The sequence below is a fragment of the Tasmannia lanceolata genome, unplaced genomic scaffold (assembly GCF_043159265.1).
Source record: "Tasmannia lanceolata isolate RefF3 unplaced genomic scaffold, GAP_Taslan_0.1 ptg000002l, whole genome shotgun sequence".
NCBI lineage: Eukaryota > Viridiplantae > Streptophyta > Magnoliopsida > Canellales > Winteraceae > Tasmannia > Tasmannia lanceolata.
This window is the reverse complement of record NW_027518679.1, coordinates 1,646,645-1,666,747: the sequence shown is the minus strand read 5'-3', so window position 1 is coordinate 1,666,747 and position 20,103 is coordinate 1,646,645. Positions and strand designations below refer to the sequence as shown.

Here is a 20,103-nt window from a genome sequence, read left to right as displayed (position 1 = left end):
TCAAGCTCATATAAGCTATATGAGCTTCAAGCTCACAATCATTTTCCTCATATATATATATATATAGAGGAAAGTGTTGGTGAGCTTAAGCTCACCAAACTTATGGTGAGCTTAAGCGCCCCAATCACATGGGTCCCACATTTTTTATGGTGATCCAAACCATTCATTTGCAAGGCCCTATCATAGATAGGGTGTGTACCAAAAATCAGCTCCATAGGATCATCCTAACCCCTCCATTTGTGGAGGACAAAAATGGGCAGATTTGTGGACAAATAATGTCTGTCCATTTTGACCTCCACAAATGGATGGGTTAGGATGATCCTATGGAGCTGATTTTTGGTACACACCCTATCTATGATAGGACCTTGCAAATGAATGGTTTGGATCACCACATAAAATGTGGGACCCATGTGATTGGGCGCTTAAGCTCACCAACATTTTCCTCATATATATATATATATATATATATATATATATATAGGATATTGAGGAAAGTGTAGCTACTGGATCGAGTAGCTAACTTAGCTACTCCGTTGGCTTAAAATACAGTGGCCCACATTGTTTGGGTGATCCAAACCATTCATTTGATAGGCCCTCACATAGATAGGGTGTGCCCAAAAAATCAGCTCCATTGGATCATCCCGACCCTTCAAACTGTGGAGGCAAAAAATGGACAGATTTGTGAAGGTTTATACACGTCCATTTTTGCCTCCACAAATTGTAGGGTTGGGATGATCCTATGGAGCAGATGTTTTGGGCACATCCTATCTATGTGAGGGCCCATCAAATGAATGGTTTGCTTCACCCAAACAATGTGGGCCCGCACTGTATTTTAAGCTGATGGAGTAGCTAAGTTAGCTACTCGATCGTGTAGCTACACTTTTCTCTCTCTCTCTCTCTCTCTCTCTCTATATATATATATATATATATATATATATATGAGGAAAGTGTTCCTAAGCTATAGCTCGGATAAGCTTATCTAAGCTATAGGTCAAAAACACATTCCGCCCCACATTTTTTGGGGGATCCAAAGCATTCATCTGGAAGGCCCTTCCATGGATAGGGTGTATACAAAAAATCAGCCCTATAGGATCATCCTAACCCAACCATTTGTTGAGGGAAAAATGGGCAAAAACATGGACACACATTGTTTGTCCATTTTCCCCTCCACCTTTGATTGGGTTAGGATGATCTTATAGGGCTGGATTTTTGGACACACCCTATCCATGGAAGGGCCTTCCAAATGAATACTTTGGATACCCCAAAAAAGTGGGGCCACATGTGTTTTTGAGCTATAGCTTAGATAAGCTTATCCGAGCTATAGCTTTGGAACACTTTCCTCTCTCTCTCTCTCTCTCTCTATATATATATATATATATATATATATATATATATATATATATATATATATATATATATACTAGTAAAAAACCCCGTGCGATGCACGGTCGACAAAGAACTGTACGGACCACATCATAGGTTGATCCAAACCGTTCTTGTGATGGAACACAACATAAATAGGTTGTGCCTCAAAAATCATTTCCATAGGCTGATCCTAACCCTCCAATCTATAGAGGTTTTCATAATATGTTGTTCCTCTTAAATCAGATGGTTAAGATCACCCTATATATTTTTTATTAAAAAAGCATAAAGGAGGGGGGTAGGATTGAAATTATGTGGCTTTAATGGGTGCCTTTGTTAAAAAGCATAAAGGAGGGGGTAGGATTGAAAATATGTGGGTTGAATGGGTGCCTTTGTTAAAAAAAGTAAAAAAAAGTGATGTGTAATTCTCATAGAATTTTGGGAGAAATTCAAATAATTCTCTCATTTTCTCTTCTGCTATATATATATGCCCTACTTTAAAAGCTGGGAAGCATCCCACGTGTGGAGAGAAGAAAAAACAGCAGTGGACTTCCTTTCAAAACCAAATTGCCCTTGTAAAGGATTGAATATCCTTATTTTTCTATCTCCTCCCACTCTTATAAACATTGTATATCATGATAGTGAGGGGATTATGTAAGATTGGAACTCTAATTATTTCACACGAATATATCTGGTAGGGGTCTGCCAAACTCCAGCTTACCCATCGAAAAAAAGATGTTCCCTATCCTTTATAAGAATTAATTCAAGTTAGTTATTTTAGTGATGGGCTCTATCATACATAAAGCACTCTTAGAAGGCTTAAATCTTTTTCTAATGAGTTTCTGATCTAGAGCTTCTGGCTGAGAATGATAAAATAATAAAAGAAACAGAAGTATGGAAGAGTGACCACAACACAAAAAGCAATTTCTTATTGCTTGCTCTCTCTCTCTCTCTCTTTCTCTCTCTCTCTCTCTGTCTCTCTGTCTCTCTCTCTCTCTCTCTATATATATATATATATATATATATATATATATATATATATATATATATTTGTCTTAAACAACACTAGAAATTAGATGGAGCGTCGTCTAATTTGTGAACCTAGATTAGTAGAAGTGGAACAAACAGGGATGGATGCAAGAACCATGGGTGCTAAGTGATGTCTAATGATGCATAACAAATAATTATATTACTATAGTTAACTGACAATCGCAAGTTTTTCCTCTGGTATTCAGTAATGTAGTGATCAAGGTACTCCTTTACGAAAATATGTTTTATATTTATAACATTAGTAATTTGAATTCAAAGAATATCTAGAATGCTCCAATTTGTACTCTTGTAGCATAACCTGGTTATGATGCCATTTTGCTGTGCTAAAGATGGTGTGACAATTCCTGTTTGGAATGGATGTTCAACCTCATTTTAGACTAGTTAAGATTCTTAGGCTCATTGGAAATAAAAATTGGAAATACTTTTTTTTTGAATGGCACAAAAAAATTGGAAGTACTAAGATGTCCTTACACATCATCTGCAGTAATCGAAGAATCCAAAATCAATGAATTTTTTTTTCATGCCATATCCTGATTCTGATGCCATTTGCTGCTGTGCGAATGGCAGAGACAATTCTTGTTTGAAATGTTCATAAACATTTTTCATGGCTAGTTAAAAGCCCAATACTCTATTGAAATGAAATGTTGAAAAGCTAAGCTGTCCTTGCCCTTATTCTGCAATAATAGAGGAAAACAAATCAATGAATTTGGTTTTAACTTTTTTCCCTAAAATGGCTTTATAAAATTTTTATACCTAGGTGTGCACAATGGAAGGCATTATACAATGGAGTTTCACTTGTTATTATCATACATTAAGAAGGATAACGGAGTTTTTTTTTATTGAGCTCTATATGGCTTACAGATCAAAGTAATTCAAATTTCAAACCAACTTGACAACTTTTCAATTTATCATGAAATTAGTCAATAATTTCACTCTAATTGTGGATGAATCTTACTTTTGAAATGGTCAAAGTCTCTTGCTGGCATTCGATTTGAGCTCCAGCACTGAAAATTCTCATAGCAACTCAGAGATCAGTTATATGCTTCCTTCTGTGAAACAGTATTCTATGGTTAGCTGTTGTACTCTACATTCAAACTAAATTCGAGAGAAGTCTAAATGATCCATTTATAACTATTCATGTTGCTGAAATTGCATTTGAGCATTTTGCTTCACACAATTATTTGTAGTCTACATTCTAACTAAATTTGAGAGAAGTCTAAATGGTCCAATTATAACTATTCATGTTGCTCAAATGCAATTTGAGAATTTTGGTTCACACAATTAGTTACATGTTAATGAGAAATTTCTGTTCTTCCTGGTACTTTTGTTGTGTGGGACAATTACATTATGTTACACTTAAATAAACTAAATTATGGTTGCATATGTAATATTGTTGCATCTTTATGATTCAACTGTTTTTCTTATTGTTTTATCGATCATTATAAGGGTAAATTTACTAGAAGCTACTTATATCTGACCCTAGCTTTTTCCAGATGCGGATCTGGTTGTAATCATGGTAACAAATGAAGCTCAAGCAAATGAAGTTTTATTTGGAGATGCTGGCTCAGCATCAGGTAATTTAAATGTCTCCTCAACATTTCATGAACTGTACTTACACTTTCCTTTTGTACATGTTCCTTTAGCCCTTCCAGTTGGAGCATCCATTATTCTTTCATCCACAGTCTCTCCTGGATTCGTGACCCAACTAGAAAGGCGCTTACAAGGTAGGTCTTCTTCCCCTATGGTGTGTCTCTTTGGTTTGTTTTTGGAATACAAAGAATTGGGTTTGAGTTGGAGGGATCTTATTGACATCTTTCAATAACTTTCTCATTTTGTCCACTTTGCTATTTTTTTATACATGGGTTTTTGACTTGTGACCCAACTAGGATGATGCTTACAAGGTAGGTCTGTTTCCCCTCTAGTGGATATATTCGACTTCTTTTGGCACACAAAGAATTGGGTTTGTTGGACCTTATTGACATCTTATTTTCGTTTTGTTTTTCTTCCCAATGCAATTTTTGTTATGCATGAGTTTCTGAGTTTCTTCTCGAGTCCGCTGATTTTCGGAGACTGCATGGGTTGAGAACGGGAGTTGAACTCTATGAGATCTAACCTCCTATATTTCCTTACTAGCTCAGTGGTAGAGAGTTTCCTTTCTTATCATTATTGGATCATGTATTCTTTGATTAATGACAAACGAACCATCTGAAATGTTATATCTGTTTCTTATGATATCCAGCATGGCATCCATTTAGATGATATCATCTTAATTGACTGCACTTAGCTGTTATTTGATTCCCATTTTGATCCCCAACACTGTCCTGTTTAAGGAGTCCTACCAAGGACGCTCCTTTAAAATCAGAGACACAGTCATCATCTGCATGCCCCAACTGTTTCCTCCTCATCATCTTCAGTTCCAATTGTGCTGATTGTGTGGAGTAAACGTAAGTACCTCCTTTCTATCCTTCCTCTAAAGTAATGAAACCTTCTATTCAATCTAGGGCAATGGTTTCTAGTTCCTTGTTTCCATAAATTTGAGGTTTATCTTTTGATCTTTTGTTGTGTAATCCTATTGTGAGAAAATCTATCTTGAGAAACACCTTTTTCAAAAAATCGATCTTGAGAAACTCATCTTGCTCCGCCCATATTTTAACTAATCATGTGGCCCAACAAGTGACCTGCCACATTTGATAATGCAACAACATTCCGTAACATCTTGCAAGTGACCAACAATCCTTTCATTTCCACTTTGACCTTTGTTGTGCCTGTTTCATTCTTGTGCATCGTTAGTTTGGCTTAATTCTCATTTTTTAGTGTGTATTCCAAGTGTTTGTCACCATGCCTTATTTTGAAGATGGGTAATTTAAACAAGGTTTTAAATTTTGGTTTCAGTCGGCATAGAAACGGAAACATTTCGGTTTCGGTTGGAAATTTCGCTGGAAATCTTGTAAAATCACAGAAACATATGGAAACATATGCAAATGATGAAATTTTAAGATGAAACTTTGGGAAATGCTAGAATAAACACAAATACATACTTACAAACAATCACATAAGCAATGAAGCATCCATAATGGCTTAATCACATCGAACACCTAGTGACATGCCTTGTTGCACATGTCTAGAACAGTAAAGTCAATAAAGAAGTACAATGTAATGAAGTTTAAGAAAGTACAATGATGAGTTTCCCCTCCATGACCCCAACTCTGTGTCAATACCACAAAGTTACTGGCATCCCATGCATAAGATATGCTTACTTTGTTGTGTAGTTCAATGATGCTTCCTACCAAATATCATTCTCTACATTAATGAAATGAAATGAATTGCAAAGTTCAATAGCTTACCAAAAAACAATTCCCCTGTTTTGTGCTTAGTCAGAGACTCATCATTTTTACAGTGCTTAGGTTTTGAGATTTGAAATTCTCATAACTCCACATTGAAATGAAAAGTGACCCACCTTCGATTCAACTAGGATGGGCCCACATAGCATGTTAAACAAGATTAAAAATCTTAAATGTTTTTTACCAGGTTTTCTAGAAAAACATCTATGGAAAATCAAGAAAAATGTGTTTATTCGATTTGTAGCGTTTTTTTTTAATTTGAAGCAAATTAAGACAGTATTTTGTTTTGGTTTTGAGAAAAAATAGCTTTATATGATGTAATTCATAACGTCTTTCCATTTTTTGTCGTTTCGACAATTTTGATCGAATTTCTGGAATTTCGGTCAAATTTTGGTAACTTCGGCCAAAATTTCGACGGAAATAATCAAGTGGAATTAATCCATTGAGATTTCGTTTCGGTAGGGATGGAAACAGAAACATTCCGGTCCTTTGGTGTCGGTTTCAGTGGAAATTTAAATCCGTGGTTTTAAAACCTGTATTTGGGGAAATTTCATAACATAGACTATATCCTCCTATTATTTATTTGTTCTACCAGCTAGTGTCGTACGTGTTCTTGAAATTATTATGGACACCTACCAGTTGCATGGTGCATTCATTACTCATCTAAGTGGCAAACAGAAGGCTCACATGGTTCATATACAAAATACTATCAGGTGGCTTCTGGATTCTCATGCAAGAAAGTCAACAAGTTCATTGAGCTAAATCCTAAACTATTTCCCCCAGAAAAGTAGAACTTCTATGCTAGGGCTTTGTTTGAATTGAGCTAAATCCTAAAGTATTTCCTCCAGAAAAGTAGAACTATGCTGGGGCTTTGATTGAATTATTGTAGACGGGGAAAACCCTGCCAATTGATGGGGTATCTACCACTGATTGTTGGGCCGTTGTCACTTTTCAGTGCTAAATGACTTGATTGATACAGAGGTCTTTGAAAATTGAGAAGGTTTGCAAGAACTCACCAAATGGATTTTCAGGTCCATAGAGATTAGATTTAATGCAACAACTGTATTTTCTTCTTTAGGTGTCAAAACTACAACTCGCTTCCCTGTAATAGTTCTACAGAGGTTGTGCATTTCAAGTAGATACCCAAACAGCTAGGCCCTTTATTATCGCTCTTTAGCTGTCTATCCCTTAGTGTCGGAAACAGATATGACGATGACAACATGGCGAACGGAGGAACACCATTACTTGGTTTTTGTTGGGTATATATAATAGTGAGTAGCGGCTATTTAATGACTAATGGGAGTTGATTGTTTGTATTCTCATTTACATCAACACAAAATCACTAATATTCTATGCAATGTTAATTTCATATTAAATATGAGGTTAAGTTTCCAAATGTTCAATTTTCACTTCTCAAATAGAAAATGCCAATATAATTTATTAAAAGACACTTCATCCCGATTTTATGAATACAATGTTACTAAACATGTAAATTCACTATGAACTTGGTCCTTGAATGTGTAGAACTTGCTTCAATTTACACAATTGAATCGTAAAAAAGTAGAAATACTAAAAACATATTGATACTAACTAAACTTTAAAATCTGGGCCTGATTCATGGTAACTGCTCCCAAATCCTTTGTCAACTGCCCACCGTTTGTCACTTTTTGTCCATGTCCAACTCATCATGTTTAGCCTATTTTTCTTGTACATTTTCTCATTATATGGAGTGTGGACCATTTCGAAGGGGTCCTAGACTTCAAAAGAATCTTGAATGGTGTTTCTCACCTTTTCTCCCATACTTTCTTGCTTTGTCATTATGTGATAGCATCATTTTTTGTAGCACAAGCCGTTGTGAGTCATTGTATGCATTGTCCTCCACATTCAAGACTACTTGTACAAGTCATTGACATCAATGCATCAATTGTGCTCAAGCGCAGGTGTGTCCATCCATCTTCTTTCACTCCATAGAACAATCAACCTCTTATCCATTTTAATATTTCTTTCATTCTTTATCTTCCTATAAGTCCATACTTGTTCTAATGACAATTATGTGGCTGCATCTAGATCTTTCGAATATAACTTTTTACCCTCTGGAGATTTATGATCTTTATTTGTCACGCCCCGACCCCACTGTGTAGATATTGTCTGGTTCTGGGTCATCTACCCTCCCCGATTTTGTTTTCCAGCAGCACTAACCGTGTCCGACCCACTCAGCAGGGCCCGCCCCTTGGAGATGCTGAAAACGCGTCTACATAGGGAGAGGAGAAATCCACATATATAGCCAGTAACTTTTCCTCCCTTTCCAATGTGGGATCTTTCAATCCACCCCCCTTAGGGCCCAGCGTCCTCGCTGGCACACCGTACTAGATGGGAGGTCCCGCTCTGATACCACAACTGTCATGCCCCGACCCCACTGTGTAGATATTGTCAGGTTTTGGGTCATCTACCCTCGCCGGTTTTGTTTTCCAGCAGCACTAACCGTGCCCGACCCACTCCGCAGGGCCCGCCCCTTGGAGATGCTGAAAACGCGTCTACATAGGGAGAGGAGAAATCCACATATATAGCCCAGTAACTTTTCCTCCCTTTCCGATGTGGGATCCTTCAACTTTAACGACCCGATTCAGTCGAGTCGCTACGAGCTAAAGAACAACATAAAACCATGATTTTTTTTTTCCACATATGGAGAGGATAAGTAAGACAACCAACAACCATAACCAATATCTTATTCCAACTTAAATAAGTCTGCCATAACATGAAGTCCCTACAATAATTATACTCCCTATGAAAGGTAAAGTCTTAACAACTGAAATTCAAACCAAAGAAAGTCTCAATAAATAAGAAGAGCAAACGACGTAAAACATCATAGCACAATAAGCCATGACATGAACTCGCCGAACACACAATCCCTCATCCCATGGTTTCTTCGTTTGCAAAAGCTCCGCCGTCTAACGCCTCAACTCTTGTGGTGGAGAAAAATAGCATCAGAGTAGGGTCCTCCAGAGACCGAGCTGAGTAAAAGAGACAATATAAAAGGGCATGCAATATAATCCAGATCCTTAGCAATATCTAGAGGCAATAATAAAAACTGGAAAGCTACTACACTATCCATAGCAATAAAAATAAAAATAAATGACAATGATGCATGGTTGTACTATGTGTGTAACGAGTATGTGAAATGAGACAACAGATTCCCCAGGTACATCCGGCTTTTTCCCCATTTACTTTTCTGTCAGTTCTTTTCTGACCTTTTCCTTTTTACAGGTGTCCTTGCCACACGACTACCCACTACCCCTGTCCAAAGATAGTGGCGTTATGGTCTTGGATTTCGGTCTCGCATTTGATGCCGAGCAGTTTCGGGGATTTTATCCCTTTGGATGGTTTGCCGGCTGTACACGCTTCTCGCGTTGTCCTTTGAACCTTAGGTCCCAGGATGATACCACCACAACTTTAAGTCCCCCTCGCTCTCTCCCATGTATGATATGCAAATGGGGGTTTTGAAGTACATTACCTTTGCCTTCTTTTTCTGCATTCTTTTGCATAAGGGTTAGAAACAGTTTATTATTCATTTCAATTCAAGTAAACAAGTACAATAAGCTAAGCAGTTATCACTGAGACATAATTGTATACGTAAGATTACATTGCATAAGACAAGTTATATTGAAACAATTTCAAAACAAGGTCTAGCTGTCACCTGCCTTTTAAACTTACGGACGTGGAAGAACACAACGGTCTCTGTTTGGGTGTAGAGTGAAGCAGTCCTGAGGTTAAATAATAGAGTGTAACAATGTGAGTTTAATTAAATCTAAATTTTCCAAACACCCACACACCTACACTACTATTTGTTGCCCTATTTTGGGGTACCAATACACACAGAACACTAGGAGCTGCTGCCTAGTTTTGAGGCATAGAACAGACATATAAACACATAGAAAATCATTAAGGGGTTTAATAAGAATTTCGTTGTTGGAATAGGCAACACGCACAAGCAATAAAATCATTTTTAAGGGCCCTTCGCATACCCACATCAAAATTAACTTAAAATCCTTTGCGCATAACACTTTAAAGTCTTATGCGCATAGTACTGATGAGCTAAGAAATACATACACATCATCTAACACATATGCGCATAGCACAATGGTATAAGAAATGAAAGAAAATCATTTAAGGGTTTACACTCATGTCACTGATGAAATAGGGAATACACAAAAATCATTTATTGGCTTACACACATGTCACTGATAAGATAGAGAATACATAAAAATCCTTTAGTGGCTTATGCATATATCACTAATGAGTTAGGGAGTATATAAAAATCATTTATTGGCTATGTATACATCACTAATGAGATAGGAAATACATAAAAATTATTTATTGACTTATGTGTATATCACTGATGGAATTTAAAAAAAATCTATTATGTTGGCCTTATGTGCATGTTTCTATTGAGATTAAATAAAAATATTTACAAAAAGTATTGATGTATCCTTATAGGCATACAACTGAAGAGGTATAAAATACACTATAAATCATTCCTTCACCTTATGCACATATACACTGATGGAATCGAAAACCATGTTAAAAGTTCTTTCTTTTGTAACCCTAATACACAAACTATTGTTGGAATAGAATTACACTAAAAATTTATATTTGCAAGCCTGCATACATACAACTGTTGGAGATAAGAAGACTATATAAGATTTTATTTTTGATACTCTACACATTGTTGAAAATAAAAAACCATAAGAATTTCATTTTTTTAAAATACTCACCACTGTAGAAATCAAAAGCTTTTTAAAATTTCCCAATTTTTTTTTATTACTCTATGTACAAAATCAAAAATTATTTAGAATCTCCTTTCCACAGCCTATCTGTATAGATCTGATTTGAAGAAGTAACACACAAGCAGACACTCATACATGGATTTTTGGTTTGATAAATGACTGGGATATATAGGGTACTTACTTGTTTAATGTAGAAAGAAAACAAAGAGGTTGGGTCTTCTCCTAAATCTCAAGGCAATCATTCAATGGAACTTCTCTTCCCTCTCTCTCTCTCTCTCTCTCTCTCTCTCTCTCTCTCTCTCATTCTCTCTCAAAACTGGGCGTGAGTGGGGGAAAGGAATACGTATATTTTTGTTGTTGCAATTCTTTTTTTTTTGCTTCGTTGGATGGGTTGCCCAATAAATGAAGAGAGGTATTGGAGGTTGCCACCAGATCCAATCTCTTTTGATCTTATCACTAAGGTAATGTAACTAATTAGTTGGGATTTAATTTTCAACAATAGGAAAGACCAAAAAAAAAAAAGATGCGCATAATGAGTTGTGCACACAATTCTCTCCTCATTGGGGATCGTGCAACTGCCCACAATATTAGGAAACCTTTTATTTTATCTCTCAATCTCCTTTTTGATTGGTCAATGGATATTCTCAATAATATCACATTAAACCTAGATTTCTAGATCGTAATAATAATAAAAAATCAACGAATATAATATACTTTAGGATTTGAACAATTTGGTAGTGGGCCCATACTCCAATTAGGAGTGTACGCACGTTTTCCCATACAAGGGAAAACGTGGCCCTCTTCCCACAACTTTAATTTTTGATTTTCCATATTTTAAGTGATATTTTCCATGGAATTTATTCTTTTACAACAAGTTTTTATAACCTTTCAATAGCCATTGATCCGATCAATGGATCTAAAATAATCAAGGGAAAGAGCGATTAAATTTTAAGATCAAGGTTTGATCAACGATGGATCGTTGATCCTCACCCTCGAAACTAAGATCTAATGATCTAATGGCCTAAATCTTAAGGCCTCAAGAAGAAACTTAATCGCAGTCATTACATTATTAATATTTGATTGTGCTTGTTCTACTGTAAGTAATTTTATATAATTTTAACCCGTATGTCATTCCCGTAATTTCTTTTACTGCTGAGGGAGGGGGGGGGGGGTTACTTTTCCTCTTATCTTAGCCAAGGTTTTAAATTTCGGTGGAAATCATGTAAAGGAAGAATATGAAAACATATGCAAATGATAAAATTTAAATATGAAACTTAAGGAAATGCTAGAATAAGCACAAATACCCACTTAAAAATCATCACTTGATCAAGACAACCATCCATAATGGGTTAAAAAAAATAGAACACCTAGTGACATGCATTGTCGCACATGTCTGATAATTTAGTACTTACCAAATTTCACTTATAGTTCATATAAATATTTATTCATAATACATGCGCACCACCATTTGCATGCAATTCATATAAATATAATTATGTAACACATACTAATATAATATACCACTATTACACTTACTATTTTGGTTTATGCATTTCAGTCATTTCAGTTTTTGTTTCGGTGGGTATGAAAATAGAAGCATTCTGGTAGTTTCATGTCGTTTCAGTGGAAATCTAATACCATGATCTCAGCGAGATATTTGCGTTGGTAAATATGCCTTCCTAACAAACACACAAAGCATGCATTCTATCTGAATATATCATTCTCACATGCTTTAGTCCATATTTCCAATCCGATCAATTCCTCTATAACAATACATTTTTGGAGCACTTGGCTTCTGCGACTACCAGTTAGTGGTGGAAGACATTTCTTGCATTTTCCAATAAAATTAATGCGGGTGAGGAAAATTAGAACTCAAGAACATATCCAAGAGAAGAAGAAGAAAACGGGACCAAAGCTCAACCCAATTGATATTCCATCAATTACATAAGTTAATCTAAATCGAAAAATGCCCCCTAAAGATGGTTCTAATCCTTTAAATAAAAGAAAACCAAAGAAAATTTGTTCAACCTTCAGAAGCTTTAATGCGGAAATGCACCTTGGAACTCCACCAAAGCCACCTAAGCATGATGTGGCTGCCATGTTGGTGCTGCATCATTATCTCCGGGTGAGAAAGAACTCGCCCACGAGTTCTCATTAAGCTCTCCATGATAAGTTGTCTAGTCTTTGACATTAAAAGTTGGGTGAGTATTGTTATTTCGAGGAAACTCAATCTTGGATGCATTGTCGTTGATTTTCTTGAGAATTCGATATGGACCAATCTTCTTCTCCTTGTGCTTGTTATAGGAGGGAGCTCAATCTTGTATGCATTGTCCCTAATTTTCTTAAGCACTCGAAAAGGGCCATCTGCATGATCTTGGAATTTGCGAAAGTTCTTTGGTTCAAGAAATCTCGCCCTCGAGTTTTGAAGTATCGAAGAATGTTCATCAATTGAAACTTTCGAAGATCAAACCCCGCTTCTTAATCTCCATGACGAAGTGATAATTTGTCTAGATTTTGAACATGTTTGAATATGTAAATATCCACTCTGAGCTTCAATGTAGGATCGAATAAAAATGGATCGATGTAAATGGATGAAAAAATTGATGTAATATTTTTCCATTCACCCATCACTTCAACATCCATCGGTTCACCTAATATGCGATTGGATCCAATTTCTTTGCTGATGAATTCATTGAATTTCCGTTGAAGCTCATCATGCTCCTCATTAGCTTCAACAACAAGTAGAGTATCGGATATACCATTACCCTTGGTTTCTTGATCAAATTCATTCCTGGAAAGAAAAATGTTACTCTCCTTCACTTTCTTGAACCATGCAATCCGATAGGGATTTGGATGTGGTTTGGTTTTGAGCTTGAGCTTGTTCACCATTTTATGAGATACAATGTTTTCACAAATCCCACCATCGATCACAATGGTGCAAACCTTGTCATGAGATTTGCATCGAGTATTGAAAATATTGGAACGAAGCCAATCATCATCGGATTCAACCTTTGGGGTAGCAAGTGCTCTTCGGATCACCAAACTTTTTCCTTCTTCCGGTTCGATTTCTTCATGTTGTATGTTATCTTCCTCATTATATATGGGTTGATTTGAATCATCAACAAGATCCTCATCATGTTCTTCATCACCGAAGGCCACCACTTGCCTCTTTGGGCAATCTTTATAACGATGGCCAACTTGACCACACTTGAAACAAGTATTTGGATTGTTGGGACGATTGGGCTGATTTCCAACTTGATGTGTAGGGGCTGATTTTGTAGAATTTTTGTTGAAATATTCGGGCCTTGACTTTGCACCTCCACCATGTGAAGATTCACCTTTAGAAGAAGGATAGAGACTACGAACGTCCACATACTTCTTAGCACCACAACGAGCAAGCTTAGTCTCCACCTTTAAGGCTAGTTGATAAGCATCATTGACTCTCAATGATCTGTGCATTTCTACTTCATCACGAATAGAAAACTTCAAACCATCAACATACATTGCCACATGTTGATCTTCACCCTCTTGAATATCATTACGAGCCATGAGTTTGTAGAATTCTTCGGTGTAGTCCAACACACTTTTGGATTCTTGGCATAGGTTGTTGAATTGAGAAAAGATAATTTCAGAAAAATCCAATGGAAGAAATTTCTCCTTAAACCTTGACTTCATTTTCTCCCAAGAAGAGATCTTACGCTTTCCTTTGCGGATTCTCATCTCTTGATCTTTATCCCACTATGTTGAAGCGTAGCCACAAGCTTCACACGTTGGCTTTCGGGTGTCTCCTTATAATCAAAGAACTTCTCAATGGCACTAAGCCATTCAAGAAACCCTTCGGGTTGTAGACGACCATGAAATTCCGGCAAGTCAATCTTGATGGTGTCGAAATCACGATAAAACCTACTCACAAGTATTGGGAAAGGGATTCACATCGGATTCATCACTAGAACTTCCACGACTTGATCCACCATGCTCACTATGAGCCTCTTGGCGTTCAAGTCGCATGGCAAGTTGCTCAACTTGTCTTTGAAGTGCTTGAAATTCATCATTTCTTTCATCTCTCAAATCGTCCATCATTTGGTTACCACACCTTCTCTACCTCTTCATGCCGCCATGAAAATCAAATCGAAGCTAGCCCAAGAGGCAAGAGCGTAATGTTGGCTCTGATACCAGATAATGCGGGTGCTTAAGAGGGAAGAAGAGGAAAATTAGAACTCAAGAACATATCCAAGAGAAGAAGAAAATGGGAGCAAAGCTCAACCCAATTGATATTCCATCAATTACATAAGTTTGTCAAAATCCAAAATCCCCTTCTACAACTGATTTCTATCTATTTAAATGAAAGACAACAATAGAAAATTCGTTCAAGCTCCTCCACTAGCTAACTTAGGGACTAACATAACATTAATTGCATTGGAACTTACTAACTTTGACTGGTTTGGAAACCCACAAACATAGTCCACCAAAACTGCCATAACTTTTTAACCACTTACCCATTTTTCGAGCACAAGTACTTGTTGGAAAGATCTCAAAGAGACCTAAAACTTTGTACTTTACCATTTTCCATGATTCTTCCATTTAATATGCCAAAAACTTGGTTGAAAATCGGTCAGAAGCTTTAATGGGGGAATGCACCTTGGAACTCCACAAAAGCCACCTACCTAGGCATGACGTGGCTGCCATGTTGGCACTCCATCAAAAATGCAAAAGAAAGAATGGGTCATAAGCAAGAAAAGAAAGAATACTGTTAAAAAAAGTCAAGAAAAGAAGAATAAAAGGAGTATAGAAGGAAAAACACGATGGTAAGGAAAATAATAAGTTACAGGTGTATATTCTTCTAATAGATCATCCATTCTCTCCCTCAAACTCAATGCTGAATTAAAAGCTTGGACAACAGCAAATAGTGAATCTGATCCGGATTAAATCTATTGATAAACGAAGTGACTGCTGGTTGTGATTGTGCCACGTTAGTAGTTTCTTTCTATGTCACAAATATCTCCGATATTTTCAAAATATCGAACTTTTATCCCGACATTTTGATAAAATGACAAAATCTTGAAATAATTCCGAGATTTTAAAAATATAGCAATATTTTCATTTTTATCATAAATTGTCGTGATAATATCAAGATATTGTACCGATAATTTTTTATATTTTTTTCTTAAATTTTATTTATTTATATATTTTTTAAATAATTTTATTTTATTTTATCATTTTCCCGTTATAAACCCGAAAAAATAAAAAAATTTAATATATCCCGAGAATTTTCCTTGCCGAGAAATTCCCGAGATGAATATTTGTGACATAGGTTTCTCTTAAGTAACATCCATGGTGGGCGAGAAATTAAAGATCTGCAAGTCTGTCAGATTGATTTATACCCAAATTTAAAATTGCTTTAATTCTCACTCCATTTCTTCTTCTCAGTCCCTATTTGGATGCAATTCATTGCCTTGCTCCATAACATAATGTTTCTTATTTTTATCAGAGTTTCCTTGCTCGATGGTTTACTAAAACTAACTGTCTAAATAATGTCAATTTTCATTCAATAATGCACTAAATGCATGTCACAGATGAAAGCAAGGACTTGAAATTGGTGGATGCACCTGTCTCTGGTGGTGTTAAGAAGGCTGCAGATGGAACACTTACGGTCTGGATAGTTAACTTGCATTGCTCATATTTTCTCACTTTCCCAGTGTTAGTTTGTGTTAAAAGTATAAAAGTTTAAATAACACCATCTCCAACAACTTAATCTTTTGGAGTAATTCGTTGTTTCACATCGTATCAGAGCAAAAGTCCGGGGTTCAAAACTCCTTTATATTAAAAAAATCCACATGTAATGGCCAACCCAAAAGAGAGGTCACATGTGCCACATCCACATGTATGCCAACCCTAAAAAGAGGGGCCACATGTGAGTTGGAGTGTTAAAAGTATAAAAGATTAAATAATGCCATCTCCAACGGCTTAAGCTTTTTGAGTAATTGGTTGTTTCACAGTTTGTTTTCTTTTAACAATACTGAGGTAAGTTGATGCCTATTTTTGTTTAATCTCAATCGTCTGAAAGTGCTTGAATCTTGTTTTTTATTAGATAATAGCTTCAGGAACAGATGAAGCTCTTAAATGTACCGGTTCTGTTCTCTCAGGTAACAGTCTGTGGGTGCATAGTAATTGTTGGTGATTTTTCTCAGATTTGTAGAATCACTCATGGTTTTAAATTTTGGCCGAAATCCGAAATTTTGGATTTCGGTTGGGACCGAAACCGAAATTTCCTGAAATCCGAAATTTCGGAAATTTCTGCTAAAATTTTGACAAATTGAATTTTTTTTCAAAAATAAATAAATTTATTTCGGAAATTTTGGTTGAAATTACCGAAATAATTAATTAATACTTTTTTTTACCTAATTTCGTCCAAAACCGAAATTTAAATCCATGGAATCACTCATAATTTTAATGACTGTCCTCATTCTTACTTGTTGCACATGAACAGCACTGAGTGAGAAGCTCTATATTATAAAGGGAGGTTGTGGGTCTGGAAGGTATTTCATAGACATTCATTGTCTTGGTCACGCAGTTGAGTATTTCTCTATGGAAAGCTGATTTGAAGTAACTTAGTCTGCTATTTGTTCTCTAGTTGTGTAAAGATGATCAATCAGCTGCTTGCTGGAGTTCATATTGCCACATCAGCCGAGGCAATGGCATTTGGGGCTCGATTGGGTCTAAATACTAGAATGTTATTTGACGTCATAACGAACAGTGAAGGAACTTCATGGTATGTGTGAAACTCGAAAATGCATCATCTATATATTTTAATTTATATTGTTTTGTAATAATTCAAACTATGGGTATGTATAGTGTGAATACTCATTCAATTGGTATTATCATAACTTGTATTGAAACAAGGTCTTGAATACATTTGCACCCTACACATAAAAGTTGTTTTTGAAAGTTTTTTCAAAATCCATCAGATGGATATATGGCCTTGCCATATTTTAGATAAAATCATCAGTTTTCTAGTTGCCCATTTTGACTGTTTACGATCTCCCAAGTTTTTTAATATGACAAATCTAATACCAGTATGTATAAATGTTGAACTTTTTTCAATGGCCTCGGTTTAAAATTGGATATTGTCCTATTCATTGTCATGAACGAATTTTTCTTGTCTCACAGTATCTGTTGAGTGGAATGTTTATTTATTTTATATACCTTATTTTGGTGGTATGATCATGGTTCTAAATGTCAGCTGAGACCGACAAAAAATAACCGCATGTTTTTTAATTCCTTCAAACTAGAACCGATGAAAAGATTACTGAATTAACTTTCCAAAAACCATTGACCTCATGACGAGTGTTGAGGACCTATATGACCAAATGACTGAAAGTATATATGGAGTTGGAAACTGAAGAAACCAAAAACTCCCAAGGCTTTTGCAAACTTCTTCAAAAATCAGTCAGCAAGCTCCAAAATCCTTGATATGATATGAACCGTCTGGTCAGCCACCTCCGAAAGCCTGATCAAGAATCACTAAAAGCACAAACAACCCCACACCTAGTAAAAGCTAAACAGAACTCACAATCATGGCTTTGGAATCATGTATAAATGATAGAAGAAATGAGAATAACGAAAGTGGAAGTTTCAAATTATTGGGCACTCACATATAGGAAGAGCTTCTACTTAATATCACTACATCTCTATATCGCTTGATTGATTGTATCTATTAGAAGGTGTATATGTGCCTAAGGGCACTTTTGTCCATGTACTCTTCTCTTTTATATAAATACACAAGTGGGGGAGAATACCCAACTCTCTTTTCTCTCAATATCTTTCTTTCCTCTCATCCTCTCCTCTTCAACATGGTATCAGAGCCCTAGGGTTGTGGCACCTTAGGGAACTTCATTGAAACCCCCCACCCTCTTCCTCCCTTCATCTTTCTTTCTTTCTTTCTTTTTTTCTCTTTCTTTTCCTTTCTCTCCTTCTCCTCGCTCCCATCACCTGCCGGCACCTCCCCTCATCCCCCGCTACTCCTTCCCTGCTCCCGCATCCCTACAGACCCTCTCCCCCCCCCCCCCCCCCCCAACTCTCCTGACTCTGCCGGCAAGTCCCCACCCCACCCACCCCATGACTTCTCCCTCCTCCTCGCAGCTCCTCCAGAACCCCCTCCCCCAACCCCCGCAACCCTCAACCTCTCCTTCCCCACTCCTTTCCTTCCCTCCGGAACCCCCCCGGCACCCCCCAACCCTCTCCCCTATTCCTCTCCAACCCTCCCCATAGGGTTGCGATCCATTCACCCTCAAATTCCCTTCTTATTCCTCTCCTCTCTCTCTCTCTCTCTCTCTCTCTTTCTCTCTCTCATTTGAACCCTAGTTCTTACCCCTCTACTTCATGACCTAAATTGTGTTTTTTTCATCTCCTTTGTTCCTCCCGCGGCTTTGATTCTCTTGATGGCAAACTTGTGGTAGCCCTATTATGTCTCTTCTTGCTATGACTCTCCTTCGAGGCTGCGGTTTCCTCTTTGGGCTCGCCTAGTGGATCCTTTTCTTTACTATTTGCCTCGCCGGTGTTGTGGTTGAGAGTATTCTTCTCTCCTTGTCTCTATGGATCCTCCGTTATTGAGGATCCCTCTCTGGACCTGACTCCTGTGGTCCCTACCACTCGACCACCTCCGGCTCCTTCATCTACTCATTCTCCATCGGTGGAGGGTTCATTCCCACCGATGACTACAATTAAACTAGACGGGTCCAATTACATGAATTGGAAGATGGCCGTGGAGACCTACCTCCTCTTTTGAGGTAAGGTCAACTTCATTCGTAGAGATGCTCCCTCCTCCACTGATCCCACTTATGAGAGATGGGAGCAGGATGATGCTCTTATTCGCACCCTTTTGTGGCAGAGCATGGCCCCCCACATTGCCGGCACCATGATGTGCCTTCTGAAGTCTAAGCAGGTCTGGGACCACACATCGATCCTCTATTCTTGGGTTGACAAACTGGGTCGCATTTGTGCCACCTATTCATAGTGGATGCACCTCCGGCGTGGTGACACCGCCCTTTCTACATATCACAACTAGTTTGTCTCCCTCTGTCAGCAGCTCAAATTTTTTATGCCCGTTACCTCTGATTTGGTCGCAGCCGCCTGACACCGCGACCAGCTTCGAGTTGTTTACTTCCTTGAGGGATTGGGCCCCAACTTTCTACATCTCCGTCAGCAGATATTTGGCTCTGGCTCCGGCTCCATGCCCTCTCTCATGGAGGTGTACTCACGTGCCCAGTAGTGCCTAGCAAGAGATTCTACTTCGTTGGTTTATAGCAATGTCTCTGTCTTGCTGCTTATGAGTCTGGTGATTGTTCTATCCGTGGTGGCGACACCTTTGGCCGTGGCCGTCCCCGGCCCTATTGCACTCATTGTCGGAGGGAGGGACATCATGTTGAAAGTTGCTACGCTCTACATCCTGAGCTTCATCCTCCTCCTGAACCTCGTTCAGGCCGCTCGGCACATCTTTCTGCTCCTGCCCCTCCTTATGCATCGACGTCTGCCTCCATTGTCAGTTCCGCTTCTCCTTCTAATGGTTT

At 37.5% G+C, this 20,103-nt stretch overlaps 1 protein-coding gene across 2 annotated transcripts in view; it reads left to right on the top strand.

Annotated features, from left to right (window-relative positions):
• LOC143871805 (ketose-bisphosphate aldolase class-II family protein) overlaps positions 1-20,103 on the top strand; it is a 119,539-nt gene that overhangs the window by 30,143 nt on the left and 69,293 nt on the right. For both annotated transcript variants that reach the window (XM_077376700.1, XM_077376706.1), the window contains 6 exons: positions 3,906-3,986; positions 4,056-4,136; positions 16,111-16,187; positions 16,626-16,680; positions 17,025-17,073; positions 17,169-17,306. In XM_077376700.1, coding sequence (XP_077232815.1) covers positions 3,906-3,986; positions 4,056-4,136; positions 16,111-16,187; positions 16,626-16,680; positions 17,025-17,073; positions 17,169-17,306 — 481 coding nt within the window. The remainder of the gene's footprint in view (positions 1-3,905; positions 3,987-4,055; positions 4,137-16,110; positions 16,188-16,625; positions 16,681-17,024; positions 17,074-17,168; positions 17,307-20,103) is intronic.